At 42.8% G+C, this 21257-nt stretch overlaps 1 protein-coding gene across 1 annotated transcript in view; it reads right to left on the reverse strand.

Moving 5' to 3' along the window:
* Window positions 1–21257, reverse strand: part of NSG2 (neuronal vesicle trafficking associated 2) — a 54230-nt gene that overhangs the window by 19169 nt on the left and 13804 nt on the right. Inside the window, exon 3 of the mRNA XM_044229353.1 lies at window positions 18080–18163. Within this exon, the coding sequence (XP_044085288.1) occupies window positions 18080–18163 (84 nt within the window). The remainder of the gene's footprint in view (window positions 1–18079; window positions 18164–21257) is intronic.

Raw genomic sequence — 21257 nt, forward strand, 5'->3', positions numbered from 1 at the left:
TAAAAAGGGAGCAGTGGGAGGCGGGAGAAGGAGCCAGGCTCTGACACCAGACTGGCCTGGGATTTAGTCTCTGCTCCACCATTTTCTGGCTGTGTGACCTTAAGCAAGTAGCGCCACCTCTCTGAGCCTCTATCTCCTATCTGCAAAAATGGAAATTCATGACACTACCTACCAGACACATTGGAAGGACTCCCAAAGACACTGGATGTAAAGTGCCCAGCAATGTTGGATATCATTACTGTCATTATTACTGAAATACATTCCTTAAGCAGTCGCCTACAGAGCCAACTGCTTGACTTCCTGTCACTGAAATAGCCAACGCTTAGCCGAACCTCTTAATTTCATCAAAATGGTCTGGTGAGTCAGAGCCTTAATTAACTTTTGCATGGTGTTCTCGGGGCAGGAATCAGACCCTTGCATTTCGCCCACTCTCCCTGACTCCAAATAATGGAAAGGCATGTCCCTTAAAAATTGCTCTGACTCTACAAAGGCAAGCAAATCACCCAGCAGACACACAAGGTTGAGCGCACAGCCAGCCTGCAGGGCTGCAGAAAGACCTCTCTGCAGAACACTAAAGTAAGGGCTTGGAGCCTAAAGAAATTATCCTCCCTCTGCTGAGTTCGCTAAGGAGATTGCAATCTGGGCCCCTGTTTGTGGCTTATCCAATGGCGACCCCAGCCCGACCCCTCCCAGCAGTCCTGGTTGGAGGAGTCGGGCATCGTGACACAGAGTGAAGGGCCAGTGTCATTTCCTCAATGCAGTTCTTTGCCGGACTGCAGAAAACCAAAGTGTTGGGAGTGAGGTTTAGGTCAGGGAAGCTTCCTAGACACGGAAATCAAGCAAGGCAGAAGATATAGAGTGTGGGATGTTCACAGTGACAGGTTCCATGGCTAAGCAAACCGGTTGGATATTGGCCCTGTGTTGTCTGTTCCTTGAGGGTCTCCAGCCTCAAGGATTCATCTTGGCAGCCCTTGTACCAGGCCAGTGCTTCACTGCAGTAGGTGTTCAATAAAATCTGTGCCGAGTAAATAAAGGCACCTTACTAGTTTCATTCGTCTGATTTTTATTACACCCTCCCCATCTTTTTCCAGAAGTGATTTAGGGCAATTTCTGAGTTACATGATTTAGTAATCACTACTATTCACTGAATGTTCCCAATGTGCCTTGAGGACATTATCTGGTTTCTCCAGTACGTCTTCACACAACAGTCCTCTGTGCTAGGGATTATGATGATTATCCGCATTTCACAGATGAGGAAAATAGTAATGAAGTAAGTGGAAGGAACAAAGATGGGCATAAATTGGAAGCAGGTGTTGTAACAGTGCCTGTGCTCAGAGCAGGGGGCAAAAATGGGCTCAGTGTTTACTAGAGCCTGACAAAAGAAAGGAACTGGATCTGTTAGAACATTCAGAGTCCAGACGAAAGATAGGAAGGAAGGGAGGGAGGGAGGAAGGGAGGAGGGGGGAAGGAAGGAAGGAAGGAGGGGAAGACGGAAGGGAAAAAGAAAAAAAAAACTGACTGCTCAGAAGATACACAAATGGCTCCTATCTGACTTGTGTGGCCTTGGACAAGTCACCTCTCTCTCACCCTCTGTTTTGTCCTCTGTACAAAAGGAGTGATTACAGTGATGTCCCCATCACAGGGCAGTTAGGAAGGTCCAGGATATGATAAAGACAGCAAGCCCAGTGCCTGGAACCCAGAAGACACTCTGTCAATATTCACCCTCCTGTCTCTTCACTGACCTTTTCGCCCCATCCACTTATTGAAGGAGGTATCTTGGAGCGTAGGCGTTTAACTGTAAAATCATTGGCAAGGCTGCCCAGCCAGCTCATTATTACTTAAAAAGAAGAAAGGAGCTGTGCAAGGCATCTCGGGGCTTTTCAAGCAAGCCTGCATCTGAATTTCATGAGCAGTGGGTGGCTGAATGGTTTGGTGAGTTCCAGCCTGGGCCCTGCTTGAAATCCACGTTAAATGAAAGGTGCCTCCGACTCCCCATTATACTGCTGTGCCCTGGAGGCTCAGGAAAGTCACGCATTTCCGTCATCTCCTGCATCCGAGAAATGCAATTGATTTTCCTGGCCTCATTTTCGTGTTTTAAAGAACTATTTCCCCAGGGCTCCTCTGAGAACTGAAACGGAGAAAACCTCATTCATATTTTACTATGTAACCCAAAGACTAATCACGCACCTGACAACAGATTCTGGCAGAACACCTAGTCCACAGCAGACCCAGGGCCAGGCACATGGGACACAGAGATAACAGACACGTGGTCTCCACCCTCAGGAGAGCCCCTTAGAAGACAAGCTGTGATGAAGACCGCACCAGGCAAGAGGGTTCCTGAGCCAGCCTGGAAGGATGTGGGGAAGGGTGATGCGGGCAGAGAGAACAGCCAGTGCAAAGATATGGGGGTGTGGACGGTACGGGATGGTGAACGAGGAAGCTTGAAAGGTAAACAGAGGCAAGCTCAAGAAGGAGCACAGTGTCAGACTAGAGTTTATTGGGAGAACCAGGGAGCTAACCTATGTTTACTATCCAGTGTTTACTGATGTGGTTCCATTCAAGCACTAAATATTACTCTGGCATTTTGGATGGAAATTGAATTGGAGGTAGTAAAATTGGGAGGTAGGAAGACCAGTCAAGGACTCTAAAAATAATCTAGACCTGAACACATATTCCGTGAGTGCCTTCTTCATAGTTTAGTACTGAGCTGGGTATTTGGGGAAATACCAAAATAAGGAGATAAACTCAGGTTTACTGGGTGCCCATTGCATTTTGACACTACAAATGTTTTCCCATCTATGTATCACCAAACAAGTTTGGTATCTCCATTTTACAGGTTTGATTAAAAAAAAAAATTTAGCTCAGAGAAGTAAAGAAAGGTAACACCAGGAGCTCTACCTGTGGACAATCAGCATGGCCCTGCTCTGAAGACCCGAGTCAGAGACGGAAGACAGCACGCTCCAGCCCAAGAAGAGGAAAGACAATTTGCCGTGTGATGAAGTGAGCTGTTGCACTCTACAGCCAAAAATAATTCTTGTATGCCTAAAGGGGAAACTGTAAATACAGAGCCCTGAGCTCTATTAATATTCAATGATAAATGATGTTGCTTTAAAATCAAATAAATGCACAGAAATGGAGGTTTCAGTTGGATGCTGGGAATATAAGATCGTGTGCCAAGTCTGGTACCTCCATGAATCACCCACACCACCTACCCCAAGGCCTGGGTCATAGTGTCTATTCTTTAAATATTTATTGACTGAATGGGGCCACTTAGAGAAATATTGCTGAAAGGAATTACAATCAAGAGAATGACAATGAGCGCATTTCAAAAGATAAGCTAAGCTTTCAAGGCTTTAGAGAGAAAGCTGGGTACAAATGAAATTTGCTTATTAGTTCTTCACATATATACTGATAACTACCCACACCCTCCCAATAACACTAAGCCAGATGACTTTATGCGTTCATTCTTAGGAAAAAAAAAAACTGAAAGAAACGGTATTTCTCTATTCCTTGAAATTTTCTAGAGCATTGAGAAAGAAAAAGGCATATACATTTGCTTTACAAAGGCACATACTAGTACCACACTGACAAAGACAACACACACACAAAATTACTCAACACAAACTCACAACATGACTAAAGCAAAATTTCCAAAGAATATATTATCAAATAGAAGCCAGTAGTACACCATGACCAAACATGGACATGTACGAATGGCTTTGTAGTTAAAAATCTACTCATATAATTTTTCATAATGCCAGGTCAAAGAAGACAAACCATATGACCCTCTCCATACATGCAGAAAAGACATTTAGGGAGACAAAAAAACCCATCAAAATGTAAGTGACACAGGCACACGTGGGTGGCACAGTTCGTTAAGTGTCTGACTCTTGGTTTCAGCTCAGGTCATGATCTCAGAGTTGTGAGACGGAGCCCCATATCAGGCTCTGCACTCAGTGGGGAGTCTGCTTAAGACTCTTTCTCCCTCTCTCTCTCTGTGCCTCCTCCATCTCTCTAAAATAGATTTTTTTTTAAAGTGTAAATGGCCAAATGTTAGAAATAGCAGACTTGAAATTATTGAGCCATGCAATTAGACAAGAAAACGACATTAGGAGTCTAAAAACAATCTTCAAAGAAGTAACACAAGAGAACTAAATATCAGAAAGGGGAACAATATCAGCATTATTGGCAGATGATATGCCAATATCATCTGTACAGAACACGAAGGATTATTTTTTCAAAAAATTATTAAAAACAGTAAGATATGTTAGTAACTACCTAGTGACAAGTAAAGGTATAAAATTCAAAACCATTTTTGTTAAGTGTAAATAATGACCAGTTACAAAATATAATGGAAGAAAAGGTCCCTCTTACAAATATCAACAAAAAATAGGTAAATATTTTGGAATAAATTTAATAAGAACTATAAAGATGATTTTAAAGTTCAACTAGAACCTCTAAGAAAGACTTCAGCAGATGCAAAGTTAAATTTGTGTCTACATAGACTCAGTATTTTAAAGATGAAGCTTCTCCTCAAATTAATCTATAAATTCTTATAACCCAAATGAAAAAGTAGCATGAGTTTTTAAAACCTAAAAAATATATTTATCTGGAAAAGCACACATCCTAGAATGGGTAAGGGGTTTCTGAAAAGTCGAAGGATTAAGGAAAGAACAATTTACACAGATTATAAGATGTATTCTAAAAGTCTGTAATTAAGAGGGGCCTGGGTGGCTCAGTTGGTTAAGCATCTGACTCTTGATTTCAACTCAGGTCTTGATCTCAGGGTTGTGAGTTCAAGCCCCACATGGAGCTCCATGCTGGGTGTGACGCCTACTTAAAAATAATAAATAAATAATAATAAATAACAAAACCATGTAATTGTGACAATTTGGTATTGTTTCAATTTTTTACATCAAATAATTTTCAGATCAAAGGAAGAAGAGAGAACCCAGAAGTAAACCCAAATACAAATGGGAATGCACTATCTAAAAATGGGGGTATGTCAAGTCAGAGAGTGAAAGGATTAACTAATGAATGTGGAAAAAATGGCAAACTGCCATTTACAAAGAAAGTTGGATTCCTACCTTACTCAGAGTAATTTGCACTTACTTACAGTGCAAATTTCAAATGGACCAAAATTTTAATATAGAAAATAAAATCATAAAAGTACTAGAAGAAAACATGAGTTTAGGGTGGAAGAAGGCCTTGATTTTTATAGAGTTAAATGTATCAATATTTTCATTTATGCCTTCTGGAGTTGGTGATTAATCTAAGTTAAAGCAAATGTAGGAAATCCCGCAGGCTTAAAAAAAAAGTTACACCATAAACAAAACCAAAAGGCAAAAGACAACTAAGAAAGTACCAAATAAATGAGAATGACTAAGTTCTTAGTTTTGGGAAGAGGCCACACAAATCTGTAGGAAGGAAAAGCAAGTGGTCCGACCAAATAGGGTGATTTCCAGGAAGGAAGCAAAGGTCAAACAGTCAACGGCTGCACAGAAAGGGGCTCCATCTCACTGATAATGAAAGACATACACACTTAAACAAAGAAGAGGTGGCATTTTCTCTATATCCAATTGGTAAAGCTTTTAAAAACTGTTAAAACTAGCAATGTAGGGAAGAACACACTTGTAGCCATGATGGAGGAAGTATAGATTGGTTGGAAAAATTTTGGTAGATAATTTGGCCCAATCTATTAAAAATTGAAGATTCACAGGTTCTTTGGCAAAGCTTATAAGATGAAAATTCTCATAGCCTACAAATATACTTGTAAAATATATGAAAGATGGGTGGGAGTGTGTGTGTGCTCGTGTGTGTGTGTGTGTAGATACACACACAAGGAAGTTCACTGCAGCAGGGTTTTTAATGACAAAAGACTGAAAGTTAGAACAATAAGAGACTGATTGAGTAAGATTATGAAAACCCTCATTCTACAGTCATTAACGAGAACACAAAAGATCTCAATGTACTGATGTAGAAGGATCTCTAAGCTATATTATTAAGAGAAAAAAGCAAGGTACAGAAGAATATATATGAAATGGTCCCATTTGAGAAAACAAAAAGGATATCAAATGTATACATGCGTATATAATTCTATATATGCTGACATGTAGAAAATGTCTCTAGAAGGGAACATAAACTCTCCTGGGCCATCCAATGGAGCTTTCTGCAATGATGGAAACATGCTGTAAATCTGAGCTATCCAATATGGTAGTCACTGGACTCCTGTGGCTGTTGAACACTCAAAATGCAGCTTGTGTGACTGAGGAATTAAATTTTGAATTTTATTTCATTTTGATAAATTTAAATGAGTAGAGCCACATCTGGCTAGAGGCTTCTAATTTGGACAGCATAGACATCGATGATGGGTTTTTGAGGTGAGAAGGATTACGAAGGGAGAGAAATGGAGACATTCCTCAGTTTATGCCTTTCTATACTGTGGGAATTTTGCACATGTAAATGTGTTGCTCTTGTTTAAAAAGAAAACTTACTGACCACCCATGGTTTTCAAAACCCCATGATTTATAGCTCTAGGTGATGCAGAACTCAGCCAGGGGTGTCATCTGTCTCCAAGAGCCCAGGCTTTCACAGGGCCATGGAAAATTCCAAGTAAGGGAGTACCTGCACAAAGTAGGTCAAGTTGACAAACTCTGTCCAGTGAGGAAGATCCCAGAGGAAACGGTCAGTTCCACAACTGACAACGAGGAAGAGAGGACTGGCTACCAGGACTGGCTTCATCCAGGAGGTGATGTTTGAGCCAGACCAATGAGATGAACAGGTGTGCACTAGACCATGGGGGAGAGAAAAGTATACAGGGTGCAAGAAACAGCTAAACTGAAGAGTGGAGGAGATAGGGCAGAGTGTGTCCAGGATTGCATGAGTAATATGGGTTGGCAGGAGGAGTTTGGTTGCAGGAAGGAAGAGATGAGCAAAAGACAGTTTCTGAGGACCAGGTACAATGAACAAAAAGGTTCAGATTTCACCCTGAAGGCCAGCGGAACCCTCAAAATGATTTTAAGCACAAGTGAGGAGGGATCACAATAACTCTGAGAAGAGACACACACTAGCTGTGACTTGAAATGTCAAAATCAAAGGCTGAAGCTAGAAATGAGAGTGCAGTTGAAATATATACAAAGACTTATTTTTATTCTCTATAGAGAAATAACAATAAAGCTAATTATGGGTCCAAAATTGCACCTTGTTTGCCCATGAAACAATCATATTTATTCTGTTTAGAGTTATGCAGTAACCAGGTAAAAGAAAATTCACATGACCACATTTTCCCCACCTCCCAAGGCCATCCCATTTTTTCTTAAGCCCCTGGGATCTTGTGAAGTCTTTGGTCTTTACCTTAACTAATTTTTCTAGGGCCTCAAATCTCCAGGAGATAGCTAGGATAAGAAACTGAATATTCAACAAATCTGACACATCTCAGTGAGGTGACAGGGGCATGATTCCTGTTTCTAGACCAAAAAACATGGTGGTAAGTCCTAGACCAGTGTTTCTCAGACTTGGCACCCACGACGTTTGGGGCAGGATAATTTTTCATTGTAGAGATCATCTAGGACATTACAGGATGTTTGGCAGCATCTCTGCCCTCTAACTACTAAATGTCAGTAGTATGCACACACACGCCACAGCTGTGATGACTATGAATGTCTCCATACATTGCCAAATGTCCCCTCATTGCAAAATCATCCCTGGTGAGAACCACAGTAAGAACATCAAAGACAGGGGCGCCTGGGTGGCTCAGTGGGTTAAAGCCTCTGCCTTCAGCTCAGGTCATGATCCCAGGGTCCTGGGATCGAGCCCCGCATCAGGCTCTCTGCTCAGCAGGGAGACTGCTTCCTCCTCTTCTCTGTCTCTCTGTGTGTGCCTCTCTGCCTACTTGTGATCTCTGTCTGTCAAATATATAAATAAAATCTTTAAAAAAAAAAAAAGAACATCAAAGACAGGAGAGCCCTTGTGGACAATCCCACCCGACTGCTTCATTTTACAGATGGGAAAACTGAGGTCCAGAGACTAAGATAGAAGCTAGATTTCCCAACATAAGTTAGAGATTTTTTGGAGACTAGAGATCTTTTTCTTAGCTTCAAGGAAATGTAGTTTAAAAAAGAAAATCGGAAGACTCTTCATTCAAGTCAGTTTCTCCTAGGTGTATATTCATTTATCTTTCCTCTCTCTATTCTCTCTTTCCATCCCTCTTTCTTTCTATCCCTCATATACATGATTCATCCTAGAATGTTTTATTTATGAATTTGGTTTTCTAACCATAAATGTTACCAAAATTATTATTATTACTTTAATTCCACTATTATTAGAACAACCACCCTTTCTAAATCAGCATTTTTAATTTTTCATTTGTTCACAGTGAAGCAGTTAAGGGGAACATATCTAATTTATATCAGGGGTCCCTGACAGGTACACCACAAACATAACCATTACAACAATCCTCCGAAGTGGACATTAGCATCCCCATTTTGCAAAAGAGGAAACTGAGGCTCATGGAGGTGAGGTGACTTGCCCAAGGTCCAACAGCCAGTGAGTTCTAGAATCAGATTCGAACTCGCATCTGTCAGATTGCATAACACGACTGAGTTCAAGTTGTGGAGAATCAGAGTGAGCTCATGATTAACATCCAAGTGAGAGTTGAATGTTCTCAGAGAACCAAATTCCCTCCCAATTTCTCGGATCACGGAGCTGAGGAGCTTGTCAGCATCTCCAGGAGGAAGCTAGGCCTCTATGGCAGTTGCTATGGCAACTAGTTTTCTTATAATTATAGAACATGGTGGTGACACACAAGCTGCACATACAGTCACTTTGTTAGGACCTGTCTGCCTCTGACAGTTCCAGGAGCTTAAACATCATAAATTTTTTTAAAAATCACATTTAATATAATCACGCATTGCAGCAGCGGAGGCCCAGAGAGCGAGAAAGTCAGGAGATCAACCCTCCCACTGTGTGATGGGACCACGAGACCAGCCACATGGCAGTCAGTGAGGAAAATGGCATTTCTCCCTTGGGAAATTTTGCTTCTCCTTTTTTTTTTCTTATTTGGATCAATGCATTTCAGGGCTTGGCCAAATAGTGTATTCAAAGAAAAGAAAGAAGGAAAGAGCCAAAGCAAAATTAGCCTAATTCTTGGCAAATAGCAAGGAAAGGCAGCAAAATTTAGAATTCTAACAACCACTTTTCAGTTTAGTGTAATTTAGCCAATTCCCAAAATGTGCAGGGTTTCCCAATTTGGAAGATGTGTATAGACAAAAGAGCACATACACACACTCACACATACACTCAAAAACATCCATAGTCACCCACACCACTCTGGGTCAGAAAAGCCTGATTCTGCCCCTTGTTGGCTGTGTGATCTGAGGTACCTTAACTAACCTCTCTGCTCCCCAGTTTTCTCCTCTGTATATAAAAAATGGTGCCTCCTTCATGAGTTAAAGTAAAGATGAGATGGAAATTGAATAGCAAACTACCTGATACATACAGATGTTCAATAAGATATAAGTTATTAATTAATTACAAATAATTGTAAATACTGCTTTACTTTCTCCAAACATCTTCCTCTTACTACCCCCACATGGGATTCAAGAAAACATTATGAAGCCCTGCTTTGAGTGTTACTGTCAACAACCCAACCAGGTTGTCGGAGAACTCTGCCAAGCAGAGACAGCTATAGGGACCATGGGTAATGCTGGGATCTTGAGACTCTCAGATGAGAAATGACTTGGGGAATTGAGGACTGGTTTGTGTAAGTGATATTTGAGCTGGGTCATCAGAGAACATGGAATAGAGAAGAAGGAAGACTGTGCAGGCAAAGACCAGAAGGTGGGAAAAGGTGTAGTGGCTTTACAGAAGTAAGAGAAGGCTGAAATTCCGAGGATGCAGGAGGACAGTGGCACAGGGACTGGAACTAGCAACAAGGACACCTTTCGACAAGCCTGCAATGCCATAGTAAGGACCTCATGGTGTTGCCTGTAGGAAGTGGAGAGGCAAGATCAACGATCCAATCTGATGTTGCTCACAGTGGGTGGAAGGGGTGGGATGGAAATGGAAGGTCAAAAGCTAGCACAGTGGAAAGGGTGAGTAAGGAGGGACAGGTGTGCCATGGCATGTCAGTTGAGACGGAGGGCTCACGGAGATGGCATGAGGCAAGCTTCCCACTGATGCCTTCCCACTGATGCATTCCATCCGGTCAAATGACCAACTCCCTGGAAATGCAACTACTGTGTAAGTATAAGAAGCAGCTACATTTACTGAGCTCTCATGGGACAGTGTTAGTTTCTGTTATTTCAGCCCTCATACCAGGCTTATAATGTAGATATCACTATCTCATTTTACAGCTGCTTTAGTTCACAAAATTCCCCAACCAATGTATTCCCCCTTCTTCCATATTTCCTTTCCTATTGCTTTGGGGGTGGGGGTGAAAATTTGTCTAAGTTTGCCCATTTCCATGGTGTAAATACTCCCACTATGTTTGGTTACAAGCTTGCAAAGGCTTAACTACTGGCTTGTAGACTTTTCATAACTGGCCCCCAGGAGAGTGTGTAAGCCAGCTCCAGCTTCTGCTGAGAAGTCCCACAGGAAAGAAGAGTATTCACTAAACTCTAGCAACCTTCTTATATATCCAACATATTAACAAGTCACTTGCTTTATTGCAGCGTTTACACACCAGTGTCTGTTTGAATAAACAAGCATGAAAAGCCAGCAATTAAAAGCAGCTTCAGTTACTGGGCTGTGGAGTGGTCCTTGAGCCCCCCAGCCACCCAGGCCTTCGCTGAAACCCTGAGCACATTCTTTCTGAGACAGCACCATGGGGGTTTTTGTTTAAAAAAAAAAAAAAAGCCACATTTGCTTTTCAATGATCAATTTATAACAATATATATATTTCTCGAAGTTACTCTAACAGTACCTCCATCAGGCCTGGAGAAAGCACCCAGACAAAAACATAGGCCAGCATCTTTATTCTGATTTTCAATAAAACCCTAGCCAGAAATGCAATAATAAACATCAAATATGAGAAGGGCCTTTCTCCACCAAGTTCTCAGATGCAAATTTTTTCCTTCCATGCCAGATAATGACTCTGCTCTTAACCCAGCAGGCAACGTTTTTAATAACTCACCTAGAATGTTCCTCAGAATAAAAAATTAAAATAGGAGAGCAATAAAAACCAAGACAACAGATAATAAAGTAAAATGTCTTATCTCCATTTGCTGCTGTCAACAAAGATTAGAATCCCACCCAAGGAAAACAGCCCCTGGGGTTTTGATGAAACGCCGGCAGAAGCAAATGGCAAATGTATAAACGCGGTCTCACCTCCCTCAGAATGTGGCATCAAGAAGAAGACATTTATGAGAATGTGTCATCATCAAGAAGCTTAGGAACAGAGATAAGGCACTGATTTTAAATAAAGATATTGAAAATGAGGCAGCCAGAGCTCCAGTGTTATTTAAATGCAGAGTTTCTCGGTCGGCCAGGGGGATTTTTTTGTTTACTCATTCACCTGTTCGTTCAGTTATTAAAGTCATCTTTTGGTTCTTAAGGTAGTTGGGCACTGGCTAGGCTCTTGGGGTGCAAAGACAAGAAAGACACCATCCCAGTCCCAAGTCAGTCGGTAGGTTGATGATGCCAATACTGTGTAGCCGGTGCTAGAATGGAGGCTCATACAACAGGTGCAGGAAACCAAGGAGGAGGGACAGACCATGGGGCCAGCTGGCAAGACCGCACAGGACAGGAGCCATTTGGGTTGGGTCTTGAGGGGTGCGTAGGGAATATGTGCAGTGGTGAAGACAGGAAAGGCATTCCAGCAGGAAGGGACAGCATGAACAAAACCAGGGATTAGACTGTGGACAGTGTCGTAAGGAAGTGCTTTGGGCAGTCAGAGTACTTTTGGGAGAGGCAGGTGAGGGGGGGAGATGCTGTGGAAGGGTTTTAAAGGTGGCAAAGCCCTTACAGGATATGCGCTTTAGGAAGAGTCCTCCTCTGCTGTGGTGAGAAGAACGGACTGGAGTCTGACAAAGGAGGCAGAGGGATCCAGGATGAGGCTGGGCGATGAGAGGATGGGCGAACAGAGAAGAAGGTACAGTAATCGGAGTCTTTCAGGAGGGAGAGGGGCCTGGAGTTTGCCAGCTGTCAGATGAGGCAACAGAGCCTGGCGAGGCTGGTTCTGGCACTGCCCCAAGTCTTTTCCCATGTTAGCATGGGAGGGGATGCTAGTGGAGCAGAGGCCCGAGACAGAGAGCCAAGGCCCCATCCCTGGCCAGACGGAAGAGAAGGAGGAAAGGAGCAACTGGCAGGGAAGCTGGCTGGGTACCATCCCCAGAGAGCTGCTCATCGGTAGCCCCGTTCCCATTCCACTGCAAGCAGCCTTTCCAGACTCCTGACTTCCTGCATAGGGCCTGGGAGCCCAGACCAGCCACACAGCCTCCTGGTGTGGAACTCAGGGGAAGGACCAGCCTCTCTGAGCCTATATCCCTCACCTGCAAGTGGGGCAATGAGCCCACCAGCCCCATGTGCTGGGATCATTCAGTGAGATAACATACATAAGGCAGCAATGACAGGTCAGGAGCAGAGCAGGAAGACAAAGAAATGAGTAGATCACAGCAGATAGATAAACAGTGAAAAAATTGCCTTATAATGCACCAGCACCCCGTGCAGACCAGCGTCCTGCACGGACCAGTGCCCTGCACAGCGCCTTCCTTGGCAAAATCCGCTTTAGAGTAACATGCAGCTCCCAAGACAAGAAAGAAGGAGGAGTGCCTCTCTTCATGCTCCTGTCTTCTTAAGTAGCCTGGTGGACACTTTCTCAGGTCTGTGACTTCTCACAAGAGCCTTCTTGATTTTAGAAAAGACAAAAAATCCAGTCAATCCTTTTAGCCAGTCTTTCTCAATTCATCTCCCCCCGCCCCACCGTTCTCTCCTCTCATTCTCTCTTGCAGGCTTGGAGCTGTTCTGTCCAGGTCAGCTCTGAAATGTGAGGTAATAAGTTTTTCCACCCCTGTGAGGTTCTTGGAATGGGGGACGGATACTTCTTCGCCCTCCCCAAGGTTCCCTCCGCCTTGAACAAGGCAGCCCGGCCACTATTTCGCAGCATCACACTTTCTAACGCTAACTGGGAATTCTCTGACTTCTAGCCCTGGGGTCTCCAGCACAGAGCTTCATCCTGAGCCCCAGCTATTTACATACAAGGGTGACCCAGCCACCATCCATGGCCCATATGCCCCAGGCACCTCACACTCAATGCATGTCCCCAACCTAGGCCCCCAGTTCCTACTTCGGTGGACAGCATCCCCTTACCCAGCCAGCCAAGCCAAACACCAAAAAGTATATTAACTGCCCCCCCCTTTTCCCACCAGGAGCAAGTCCTATAAATTCTGTCTTCAAAACAGCCCACCTGGGCCCCCCAAGCCTTGTTGCAGCCAACACTTCACACCTTCAGATTACCCCCCAAAGCCATGCTCACCCCAACAGATAGATCCTCCACACAACCCAGAGGCAGCTCTCTAATATACAGTGGAAAAAAGACTGTCTCTTCAATAAATGGTGCTGGGAAAACTGGACAGCTATATGTAGAAGAATGAAACTCGACCATTCTCTTACACCGTACACAAAGATCAACTCAAAATGGATAAAAGACCTCAACGTGAGACAGGAATCCATCAGAATCTTAGAGGAGAACATAGGCAGTAATCTCTTTGATATCAGCCACAGCAACTTCTTTCAAGATACGTCTCCAAAGGCAAAGGAAACAAAAGCGAAAATAAACTTCTGGGACTTCATCAAAATCAAAAGCTTCTGCACAGCAAAGGAAACAGTCAACAAAACAAAGAGGCAACCCACGGAATGGGAGAAGATATTTGCAAATGACAGTACAGACAAAAGGTTGATATCCAGGATCTATAATGAACTCCTCAAACTCAACCCACACGAAACAGACAAACACATCAAAAAATGGGCAGAAGATATGAACAGACACTTCTCCAATCAAGACATACAAATGGCTATCAGACACATGAAAAAATGCTCATCATCATTAGCCCTCAGGGAGATTCAAATTAAAACCACATTGAGATATCACCTTACACCAGTTAGAATGGCCAAAATTAACAAAACAGGAAACAACATGTGTTGGAGAGGATGTGGAGAAAGGGGAACCCTCTTACACTGTTGGTGGGAATGCAAGTTGGTGCAGCCTCTTTGGAGAACAGTGTGGAGATTCCTCAAGAAATTAAAAATAGAGCTTCCCTATGACCCTGCAATTGTACTCCTGGGTATTTACCCCAAAGATACAGATGTCATGAAAAGAAGGGCCATCTGTACCCCAATGTTTATAGCAGCAATGGCCACAGTCGCCAAACTATGGAAAGAACCAAGATGCCCTTCAACGGATGAATGGATAAGGAAGATGTGGTCCATATACACTATGGAGTATTATGCCTCCATCAGAAAGGATGAATACCCAACTTTTGTAGCAACATGGACGGGACTGGAAGAGATTATGCTGAGTGAAATAAGTCAAGCAGAGAGAGTCAATTATCATATGGTTTCACTTATTTGTGGAGCATAACAAATAGCATGGAGGACAAGGGGCGTTAGAGAGGAGTAGGGAATTTGGGTAAATTGGAAGGGGAGGTGGACCATGAGAGACTATGGACTCTGAAAAACAGTTTGAGGGGTTTGAAGTGGTGGGGGGGTGGGAGGTTGGGGTACCAGGTGGTGGGTATTATAGAGGGCACGGCTTGCATGGAGCACTGGGTGTGGTGAAAAAATAATGAATACTGTTTTTCTGAAAATAAATAAATTGGGAAAAAAAAAGAAAGCAAAAAAAGACTAATGAATGCTTACAGCTTTATGTAAACAAACGGATTTGCTCTGTTCCTCCCATTTCGTTCTGAGTGGCAGGGCCCCCTACTCAGCCCTGACAGCCAGTTCTGACAAGGGACTGCTGCCCCCAAACACAACACAACACCCTTCCTTCTTGACCCCCAGGACAAATTGAGTCAAGCTGCATGGGGGGCTTCAGCAGCCCCAGGCCTGAAGGCACCCCTCCTTTTCTCTTAATTGACTCACTTCTGTTCTGGTGAATGGGGAGTGACCGACTACAGCAGGTGCACGGCTGAACAGAAAGGCTGATCTGGCTCCTCTCTGAGTGCTGGCCTGGCTACTTGCTGGCTAGAGAAGCAGATCACATCACTGCTCTGAGCCATGGCTCCCCTTTGAGAAATGGAGGATTACCATCAGTCTCTTTAAATGCCTAAAAGGGTTTGTGGGCATTAAATATGATTAAATCTGATTAAATATTTATATGATTTATTTCATAGAAATATAAATATACTTATTAAATATATTTTATATAATTAAATATATTTATAATCACGTAAATATAAATATTTATATAATTAAACAGCAACATCACCAAAAGTGGTCAAAGAAGAGAAAAAAATCATCCAACACCACTGCTGTAATGCAGTCACATATGTTTTATTTTTAAGATTTTATTTATTTGTCAGAGAGACAGAAAGAGAGAGAAAGCACAAGCAGGGGGAGCAACAGGCAAAAGGAGAAGCAGATTCCCAGTTGAGCAAGGAGCCTGATGGGGGACTCATCCCAGGACCCTGGGATCATGCCCTGAGCCGAAGGCAGACACTTAACCAACTGAGCCACCCAGGCGTCCCCAGATGGCATATGTTGATGCATTTCTGCCATGTCCTTTTTCCTCTGTTTACTTGTGGTTTTTTGCATAGTTCCAATCCTGGAAAACACACAATTTGAATCCCTGCTTTCTTCACTCAACTTTCCCTGTGAAGTATTTGCCCAAATTATTGTGTGTCTTCATAACCATCATTGCAAAGCAACTGATAAATAAGGAATAATTCCATCAGAAGCTTGAAACATGTTATTTGGTAAAAAAAAATATAAATTTTTAAAAATAATTCTTTTTTCTGATTATCAAAATCATGCATGCTCGTATCTAATTTGGAAAGCACCAGAAAGTAAAAAGAAGATGAAAATATCGGAGAAGCCCGTAATTCAGAATAAAGGAAATACTTTCTGAGAGAAAGGAAACCTTGACAAACTGCGAAAATAGTCCATCATATGGCTGTGGTCTTATTTACAGAATCATAAGGAAGTTGTTGAAAATGTAGCATTATTTCCAATACTTTGATTTTATAAATAGCACTGCAGGGACACCTGGATGGCTCAGTGGGTTAAGCCTCTGCCTTCGGCTCAAATCATAATCCCAGGGTCCTGGGATTGAGCCCCGCATCCGGCTCTCTGCTCAGCAGGGATCCTGCTTCCCCCTCTCTCTCTGCCTGCCTCTCTGCCTCCTTGTGATCCCTTTCTGTCAAATAAATAATTAAAATCTTAAAAAAAAAAAAAAAACACGGCAGTAAACATTCCTGTACGTGAATCTGGGCGTATTTCTAATGGCCTCCATTGCCAGGAGCACAGGTCAGCTTACTCTCTGGCCCAGTGCATATACTTTATGCACCAAGGTGCCCCAGCTCTTTCGCTGAATCTCTGAGCTCATTCTTGCGGGTGTGCAGTTCAGGCCGGGTCCATATTCACAGGACCTATTCTGTGAGCCAGACACCAAAGTACAAAAATAAGGGCAGCCCCTGCCCTCAAAGCAGGCGTCAGCATCCAGGGAACTCCTACACTCTGAGGGATGCATAGAGAGGGGCCACACTCCCTCTCAGGCTCACACGGCCAACTGCTTAACCCAGATTTAGCAGGGAGACAGGGAGAGACGAGAAGAGACCAACATGTTTATCCATGTACATACTCTGACCAAGGGCTGTTTTCACTTTCAAAGCCTCCAGTCACAGCTGACACTGAAGAGAGACTGTTCATTTGTACTTACCATGTACAGATCACAGTACCCTGCAAGTCTTCTGCCCTTGACCCTCACAGTGACCCTACTATTACCTCCATCTGATACATGAGGTTTGTGGCCTTGTGGTGGCCGCTTGGCTGGTATAAGGTGGAAACAGGGCTCATACCCAGTCAGACTGCTCCAATATCGATCTAAGGAACCACTTGATCTAGTAAAATCATGGCTGATTTTGCCTCTTAAATATTTTTTAGGTCTTCCCGTGTCTCTCTGTCTGCTCAACATTCTTGTTTCAGCCACCATCTCTTTCTCTTGGGATAACTGCAATAGCCTAATAGCTCCCCAAATTCCCACTTGCCATCTACAGTTCATGGACCACATAAAAGCCAGCGTGCTTTATTTAAAACCCAATTAAATCATGTATCTTCTCTTCTTCAAGTCCTTTGGTGGCTTCTTTTATGCTTCTAGCACGAAGCTCAAATTCCCCCATATAGTCTACACAGCCTAGAATTGTCTGCTGTCTGCCCACTTCTCCTGTCTCATATCTGGTACTCCCTACCCCCTTCTAAGAGCCTAACCTCACTGCACTTATACCTATTCAGAGTTGGGACCAGCTTCAGGGCATTTGCACAAGCTGTGCTCTTCTCAGCTACCTAAGTGACTACTCCACAGTACTCCCCTGAAGTTTCTATCCTCATCCTTGCAGGGAATATTTCATGACTCCTTCATGAGACTTATCACAATAATATATATTTATCAATCTTCCTAGTAACCCCTCCACCAAGAAACAAAAGGTCAACCATTTGGGTTTTTCCCACCAAGAAGTCAGCTTTTTTTTTGCCCTTTGTCTTTTTTGTATTTTGTTATAAACATCCACTGACCAAAGTTTGAGGGTTTTAAAAAATAGATTTCCATCATATTTCCAGGAGATTGTGATGGAAATGTAGAGAGATGGGGACAGAGGGGAAAGAAGGAAGGAGGCACATTTATCAATTTTCAAATTATCCGAGCATTCCAGAGCAGAAGAGAACATAAGTAGTCCTCATGAGGCGAGGTTTTGTTGTTTGATTAGACTTAGTGAGCCAGACCTCAAGAAATGAGTGTGACCTCAAGAAATCCTCCAGAAATAGTCTTATGTAACTTCCCACTCGCCAGTAGCACCTGCTCTACTAGCACAAGGAGTCTTGAGCTGGCTGAAGCCAGCCTTATCTTTACAATTAGTGTAAAGAAACTGACCGTAAATTCGGCGATTTTCGGCACCCGGAACTTCCCTTTGTTCTTCTGTTCAGGCTGATACTCTGTTCTTGTCTTCACAATCACCTGAAATGTTCAACCAGTGTTAGCACAAATGGAGACTTGAAACACTTCTTTTTTCTTTTCTTTTTCTCAGTAGCTAGAATTGTTACACATTCCATAAAGATCAGAAAGTAAAGAATCTCCTTCTCAAACACACAAGAAAGCAGAAAATTCGAATTACCCATACTTCCTATTCCAACAGAGACAACCATAGGAGACAATTTGGTTCACACCTTTCCAGATGTTTTTATATGCATATATATGCATCTATTAGATATATATGTGCTATTTATATAAACATATATTTCCTCTTCATGCAATAGATTCATATTCCATGATTTATAACCTACTTTAAACATACAACAATATACTAACATATTTTTATAGAGACAAATACACAATTGTATTTTGCTTTTTGATGTACCATAATATCTCGCTGTACGCATATGCTACAGTGAAACCGATGAACCTCTGTTGTTGAACATTTAGAGTTTTTACACAGTTTGGGTTACATAAACAAGTTATGATGGACATCTTGTAGTCCATCTTTATACATACACTTAATTCCAATTTAACTTAGGGACTTGTACAGAGGAAAACATCAAGGTCTTGGAATCTCCTGTATCATCTTGTTTTTCTAAAGTCTGCATATTTTGCAGAGGTGGTTAATATCTTATCAAGATATGCTGTCAACCTGCCAAGACATTTATGGAATTCCATCCCACTATGTAGGCAAAGTGGAAGAGACAAGAATCTGACAGACAATCAATAACCATGGCCAGTGCCATAGTGTCAGGGGGAACACAGAAGCTATCTGAGACTCAAGGTCTCACCTGTAAAATATGGGCAATAATCATAATCATCATCCCTATTTAACAAGGTTGTTTTGAGTGTTAAGTGAGATGATAATGGGTAATACTTTTGGAATTACTTATTATGTGCTAGAACTAGATCAAGCATTTCATATGCCTTTATCTATATACCACTACCATTTCCATTCTTCTGACAAGGAAACTGAAGCTCAGAGATACTAAGTCATTTGTCCAAGGTCACCCAGATAAAAGGAAGCTGTCTTCTAACTATGATCATCCTTACTTCTCATTGGAGCTTAAATTAACTGAATCTTCACTGAAAATTCCCACCACATTTTCCTGGAGACAGCAGTCAAGTGGACTGACTCAAGCAAAAAATTCTGCTATAAAGAATGTTCTTTAAGTCTATGAGGCGTGCCATTGACTAAATGTAACCCGAAAAGGAAAGGATGTGGGAAAGTACTGCTATTACTGAGCATTCCAGTGTGGCACTTACATATGTTGGTTAAGGGGGCTCAGGGACCAGCCCATCTAACACTTCTCTTCCTCCCCATCATCTAGAACCCAAAATTTGCAGATGTCATTTCTGCTCTAGTGTCCTGCCCCTCTTTGTAATCTTCTCCTCCAAACAATGGAACTGAGCCCTGGCTCCTTCAAATAGGAACGTAGGGCAGCCAAATAAGGGTGAGGGTCTTTTGGGAGGTGGAGTGGGTTGTTAGTTATTTTTATTTTCTTTCTACCTCCTGTTCTGAGAAATAGGAAAACAGAAGCTTCCTTTGCATAGGTAATAAAAATAATTCTCTTGCCTTGCAAATTTGCCATATGGCAGGTACTGAACATTTGATATGCACATCTCACTTAACTCTATGCTGTGGGTCAGGCACTGATACTGTTGGTACTGTAGGAAGGTGTAAGCTCTGTGCTGGGTTTCAACACTAGCTCCACTACTAAGCCTTCTGTGTCTTTGTTTTCTCATCTATAAAGTGGGGCAATAACCATCAATACCTCATTGGGTTGTCGTAAGGTTTAAATGAGTTAATAGAAGCACTCAAACCATTCATTCAATAACAAATGTTTGTTTTCACACTGCTTCTGAGTGCTGCTCAATATTCTTTTAGGGATGTTCAAAGCAAGTGTGGGATGGAGCCTGGCCTGTATTAGTCAGCCTGCAGGTCCTCCCTATCCAGCCCATCAAGAGCAACAAAAGGGCTTCTCAAGAACAAGCTGTTCAGTCATGCTCCTGACCTCCTTGTCTGGGGAGTAGGGGGAAGTAAGGAGTGATAGAGGAATAGAAGTTCACTGAGTGACGGGCACCTGGGTGGCTCAGTCAGTTAAGCACCTGCCTTCAGCTCAGGTCATGATCTCAGGGTCCTGGGATCAAGTTCCACATCAGGCTCCATGCTTGGTGGGAAATCTGCTTTTCTCTCTCTCTCTCTCTCTCTCTCTCCCTCACTTGTGCTCTCTTTCACTCTTTCTCTCTCTCTCAAAAAATAAATAAAATCTTAAAAAAAAAAAACTCCATCATAACAGACGGGAGAGAGATTCTCCTACTGGCCTTGAAGAAATAAGCTGACTTGTTACAAGAAGACCATGCAGCTGGAAGGCAGACTCGAGATGCTGACAGTGACCACAGCTGACAGCCAGCTCACTCAAGAAGATGGGGACTTCAGTCCCCCAACCATAAGTAACTGAACACTGCCAACAACCTCAGCAGACTTGGAAGAGGACCCTGAGGGCCAGACCAGAAAGCAGCCTGGTCAATATCTTGACTTCAGACCAGTGATACCACAAGCAGAAAATACAGCTACCCTGTGCCTGGACTTCTGACCTGGAAAAACTGCAAGCCAATATATTCGTGTTGTTTTAAGCCATCACATTTTTGGAAATTTTTTGTACAAGATAGAAAACTGATATGCTTTCCCACACTGCCAAGTCCATCTCAACTATTGACCATCTCTTGGGTTGATACCTTTGGGGCTAGATCCTTAGCCATCAGATCTCGGGCATGATATCACACAGCAAATGTTAAGAAGCATTTGCTTCTTAGTCCTTCCCTCTGCCCTTCAGTTTCTTTTTTCTTTTTTTAAGATTTATTTATTTATTTATTTGACAGAGAGATCACAAATAGGCAGAGAGGCAGGCAGAGAGAGAGAAAGGGGAAGCAGGTTCCCTGCTGAGCAGAGAACCCGACATGGGGCTCGATCCCAGGACCCCGAGATCATGACCTGAGCCGAAGGCAGAGGCTTTAACCCACTGAGCCACCCAGGCACCCCTGCCCCTCAGTCTCTATAAACATTTTTTCCAAA

This window comes from Neovison vison, chromosome 1, assembly GCF_020171115.1.
Source record: "Neovison vison isolate M4711 chromosome 1, ASM_NN_V1, whole genome shotgun sequence".
In the NCBI taxonomy this organism is placed as follows: Eukaryota; Metazoa; Chordata; class Mammalia; order Carnivora; family Mustelidae; genus Neogale; species Neogale vison.